Below are 4,901 nucleotides of genomic sequence, written 5' to 3'. Positions count from 1 at the left end.
TAATCATTCACAACTTATTAAACGTAAGCCTTATTGTGCTTTGAATATCCACTATAGAATTCTAATAACATAGATTTAACTGTGAATAATTAAATACTATATAGTCATTAAAGTCCATATGATCAAATTCGGAACGGGGCAAGCCCTTCTTCAAGAAGACCAGGCATATCCTAACTTCATCATTCTCTTCAACTGCTTGCTTGTCGGTGATAGATTCGTTATAGAATCATTATAGGATCATTGATGTTAACTAGGTTCATCGATACCATTTGGCGACACTAAGGGCAACGAAGAGGGAAGGGATCAGAATTGATCGGCGACGTTTTCAACATTAGGGCCGGTAATTAAAGCAAAGTATAAATAAATAAATAAATAAATAAAGGAGTGTTTGATTGGATTAAAACTTAAAAAACACTAAAATCAGAATAGTCTACATATCTATATTATACCTTACACTATATATCATTTAGATTTTTTTTTTTTTTTTTTTGCATTCTTATATATGTTTCTAAAGAATTGAGTATAGTAAATTTTACATTTCTAGCAATAGCTTAATTAATTTATCTAAATTAATGAAATCCATGCTTGATAAAATTAAGTCCATAGATTATATTCTTTCGCATATGAAATATTCCATTATAGTTTAATTTTTATCCAAACAAATTAAAGTCAAAAACTCAACAACTAATTTATATTAAACAATCAACATAAATAGTTTTATATTAGATTATTAAATTACATATGGAACTCTCAATCACCGTATACTGTCAAGTACAATAATTAAAAAATTATTATTAATTAAATAGATTATCATATCTAAAAAAATTAAATAGCTTATAATTAATTAAATGTTCTAATATATTTATTATAAAAAAGTCATGGAACATGCCACGAGATTAGCTTCAAATTCTTTAACATAATGATTGGAAATTAATTAAATAGTATGAACAATATTGTCTATATAAATCCATAACAACATAATTAAGTTGCAAACAAAATCTCATTAGCAAATCTAATCACACTTATTAAGTAATTAGTAGTTCAAAATGGGTATTTTTTCCAAAAATACCATAACCTTAATCTTCTTTATCTTCTTGATAATCCTCACGATTTCCACCCCGAAAGCTTTGTCTCAAACCGATGAATGTGAAGCTGAAACAAACGACATTTGCAACGACAAAAAGAAAGCGTTGCCTTTGAAGATCATCGCCATAGTTTCAATTTTGGTGACGAGTATGATAGGTGTATCCGCTCCTCTTTTCTCGAAATCGATTCCAGCTCTTGATCCGAATGGGAATACGTTCGTGATCATTAAATGTTTTGCATCCGGTATCATTCTTGGAACTGGTTTCATGCACGTATTGCCAGATTCTTTTGACATGTTATGGTCGAATTGCTTGAAAGAAAACCCGTGGCATAAGTTTCCGTTTACGGGTTTTGTGGCGATGTTATCTGCTTTAGTGACGCTATTAATAGATTCTATGGCGACAAGTGTATATACTAAGAAAGGAAGAGGTGCGGTCGTAAATGCGGAGAATACAGTACAAGATGATGATAGAGAGATGGGAGTAGTGACTATGGTAGGACATGGACATGGACACGGACACGGACACGGACACGGACATTTCCATGGGCATGTTCAACATGACATCAAAGCTTCAATTGATGGACAACAGTTGCTTCGTTATCGAGTTGTCGCCATGGTTAGATTTTCTTCTCTGATTCTTCGTTTTCTAATTCAGTTTGAATTTTACTTATGATTTTTAGCAACAACTCGTGCATAATTGGTTACCGAATGATTTTAAAATAATCATTAAGTTTTATCAATTGCGACTTAAGATTATTGTCGCACAATCGTTATTTTTTTACTAGCACTCACAATTGTTTTACTTTTTTCTAAAAAAAATAAGGTGTAAAAATATCACTAATGCTAGTAGTCGGACAATTTTACCTCTAACGTTTAAAATGATACAATTTTATCCCTAAAGTTCGCAGCCAATAACAATTTTACTCATAACATTAACAAGTTAAGTCAATTTCAGACATTATTATAAAGTACATATATTTTATTTCTTATTCTACACCAGTTATCATCAGTTGGTTTTTAAAAAAATCACATTTTTGCAATTTAATAATAAAATTGGAGATTAATATTTTTAAATTTGATTTGAATATTTTTGTCTAATTCGTACAAAATATAATATAATTTTTTGTTTTTTTTCCACGTCTATTTATATGTTTGTGATCTATTACTAATAATGGTAAAATAACGCATATATAAAGTATAAATGACAAAATTCATGATTGAAAAGACAGTTTGATAAATTACTTCTCAAATTGACCAAATTTGTCAATACGTTAAGGGTAAATTTGCTTTTTACTGCCAATATTAATGATAAAATTGTTGTATTTTATATGTTAAATATAAAATTGCTCTTAATTGTTTTCAACATTGAATGCATTTGTATACCTTATAAAAATGGAATTTGATAATAATAATAATAATAATAATAAAAAGGTCAGAGTACAACTAAATTTAAGTTTTATTGATTTTGTGATGGATTAAAATTTTATAAGAAACTAGTTAAAAAAGTCAACGAGATTATTTTTTAAGGAGACCAGGACAGAAGTACTGATAGAGATTTCATAATCTTATCCTAAAAATATATTGTTATTTTTTATTTCTAGCAACTATGATCTGTTGGGGCTGGATCTGCACCCGGCCCATGTCTAATGGGCCGGTTTAGAGAATGAAAATGAAAATATATCCAATTCTGTTTGATTAAGGGTGACCAATAAGAAATTTTACAGTATTTCAGGAGAAATAATTCCGGTCAATTAAAATCATTTTGAATATCACTATATAGATATAATTGGATGGAAAGAAAAAATATATGCACATGTTATGGCTTGATTAGTCGAGAGCATTACTCCAGTAGTACCCTAAAATTACTCTCAAAACGATCGGCACCAAACTGAAATTATAGTTTCGTTCGGTTTGGTTATTTTATCGTCATGGTTACGTTCATTTTTTTTAATAGGCTTATTTTCATTATTGGTTATCAATTATCCCATAACAAAATATCAATTAACCGAAATTGTATATAAATAAAAAATATTTTATAATTTTATTTTAAGCATTTTAAAAAAAATGATAATTGTTTCAATCATAAAAAAAAAATACATTTTGTTATAAGTAATTAAAAATTATAATCTAGAAATACAATCAAGAAACTTAATTTGCATATTCAATTTATAGATCGTGATAGAGCAATAGTAGACAGTGTTTGAAGCTGTCACACTCCACCAAGAATTGACTCCATCTCCATCGTTTTTTCTCCAAGAATGATATCATAATCTTTCAATGAGCTAGATCTATGTAATAATGATACGACCAGATACATAACTTTTCACTCAAACCAACCTTAATCGGTGATTCGGGTTCCGGTTCTGCAGGTACTAGAGCTAGGAATCATAGTTCATTCAGTGGTGATAGGGCTATCACTAGGAGCATCAAGCAACACATGTTCAATAAAAGGACTAATAGCAGCACTATGTTTCCACCAAATGTTTGAAGGAATGGGTCTTGGAGGTTGCATTTTACAAGCAGATTACAAGTTACTTAAGAAGTTAATAATGGCTTTCTTCTTCTCAGTTACAACTCCTTTTGGAATAGCAATTGGTCTTGCTTTATCTAACACTTACAAAGAAAATAGCCCAACTGCTTTAATAACTGTTGGCTTACTCAATGCTGCTTCTGCTGGTCTTTTGATCTATATGGCTATGGTTGATCTTCTTGCTGCTGATTTTATGGGTCCTAAACTTCAAACTAGTGTTAAGCTTCAGATTAAGTGTTTTGTTGCTGCTCTTCTTGGGGCTGGTGGCATGTCTGTTATGGCCAAATGGGCTTGAACTTATTGCCTTTCTCTTTTCTTTAGATTATCTTAGGATAAGGATTTACGGGTTATCGTGTTATACTCGTGTTGTATTTTCTATATTTTCCATATGATATAAATGTGAGATTATTCGTGTTACCTATGTCGTGTCAATCAGATTGTTTTCATATATCAATGTTCAATTTTGTTGTCCCTTCTTGAATTTCCATAGTAGGCCCAACATATGCTAAATATGGACTAAATTGTTAATTTATCGTGATATTTAAGGGATGTCAATAAGGTTATCAATGGCCCAACATAAGTGTCGATAGCTGTTGTTGAGAGATTGGAAGATTATAATAGTTCGCAACTATAGAGAATCAAATAAAGCAGCTGACTGGATGACAAATTTCGTAGGAACTCTTTCATTGGGTCTTCACGAGTGTGTTGCACCGCCTACAGGCATGATCAACAATTAGCTGCTCTTTTAATTTTTTTCTTCCGTTTCCTTTTTTTCCTGCGGTTGGGGAGTTCACCACCATTTGTAACAAAAAAAAAAAGTTATCAATGGGGTAGGGAGTTTCCGTCCACATAGGAAATCCGTCCCGAGGAGGATGGGAAATCCCAAAAAAAAAACTCTTGTGAGATGGGGATAGAGAATATTTTCCCCCGAAAGTGAAACGGGAAGGAGGATAGAGAATGAGCTCCCTGCCCCATGAGGATCCAATCCCCGAGATCCTCAATGTATATACAGGAATAAAGAATATTTTTCTCCTAAAAGTGAAACGGGGAGGAGGATAGAGAATGAGCTCCCTGCCCATGAGGATCCGATCCCCGACTTCATTGAGATCCTCAATAAATAAATATATATCCTTGAATATTATATTAATCTTTTATATTTAATAAATTTAATTATAATAATAAGGAAAAGACTTGTGATTTGACCAATTTGCAAAAATAGTTATCATGGTATAAAAGTTTGCAAACATGGACTCTCTGTTTTGTGAAGTTAACAAACCCAGTCAT

The 4,901-nt window shown here is 31.3% G+C and overlaps 1 protein-coding gene across 1 annotated transcript; it reads left to right on the top strand.

The window, feature by feature from the left end:
• The first annotated feature begins 1,046 nt into the window (after positions 1-1,046).
• On the top strand, positions 1,047-3,912 carry LOC136207408 (fe(2+) transport protein 1-like). Its single transcript, XM_065998670.1, has 2 exons — positions 1,047-1,703; positions 3,457-3,912. Exons 1-2 carry the CDS (start codon positions 1,047-1,049, stop codon positions 3,910-3,912), a joined length of 1,113 nt encoding a protein of 370 aa, XP_065854742.1.
• The last annotated feature ends 989 nt before the right edge of the window (positions 3,913-4,901 follow it).

This window comes from Euphorbia lathyris, chromosome 9, assembly GCF_963576675.1.
Source record: "Euphorbia lathyris chromosome 9, ddEupLath1.1, whole genome shotgun sequence".
Classification (NCBI taxonomy): Eukaryota; Viridiplantae; Streptophyta; class Magnoliopsida; order Malpighiales; family Euphorbiaceae; genus Euphorbia; species Euphorbia lathyris.
This window is presented reverse-complemented; position numbering and strand designations above follow the sequence as displayed.

Bases quoted from the DNA above. Each gene is read 5' to 3' on its own strand.
- LOC136207408 (XM_065998670.1), top strand. From the start codon at position 1,047: ATGGGTATTTTTTCCAAAAATACCATAACCTTAATCTTCTTTATCTTC. The intron at 1,704-3,456 runs GTTAGATTTTCT...CCGGTTCTGCAG, and splicing joins GTTATCGAGTTGTCGCCATG to GTACTAGAGCTAGGAATCAT.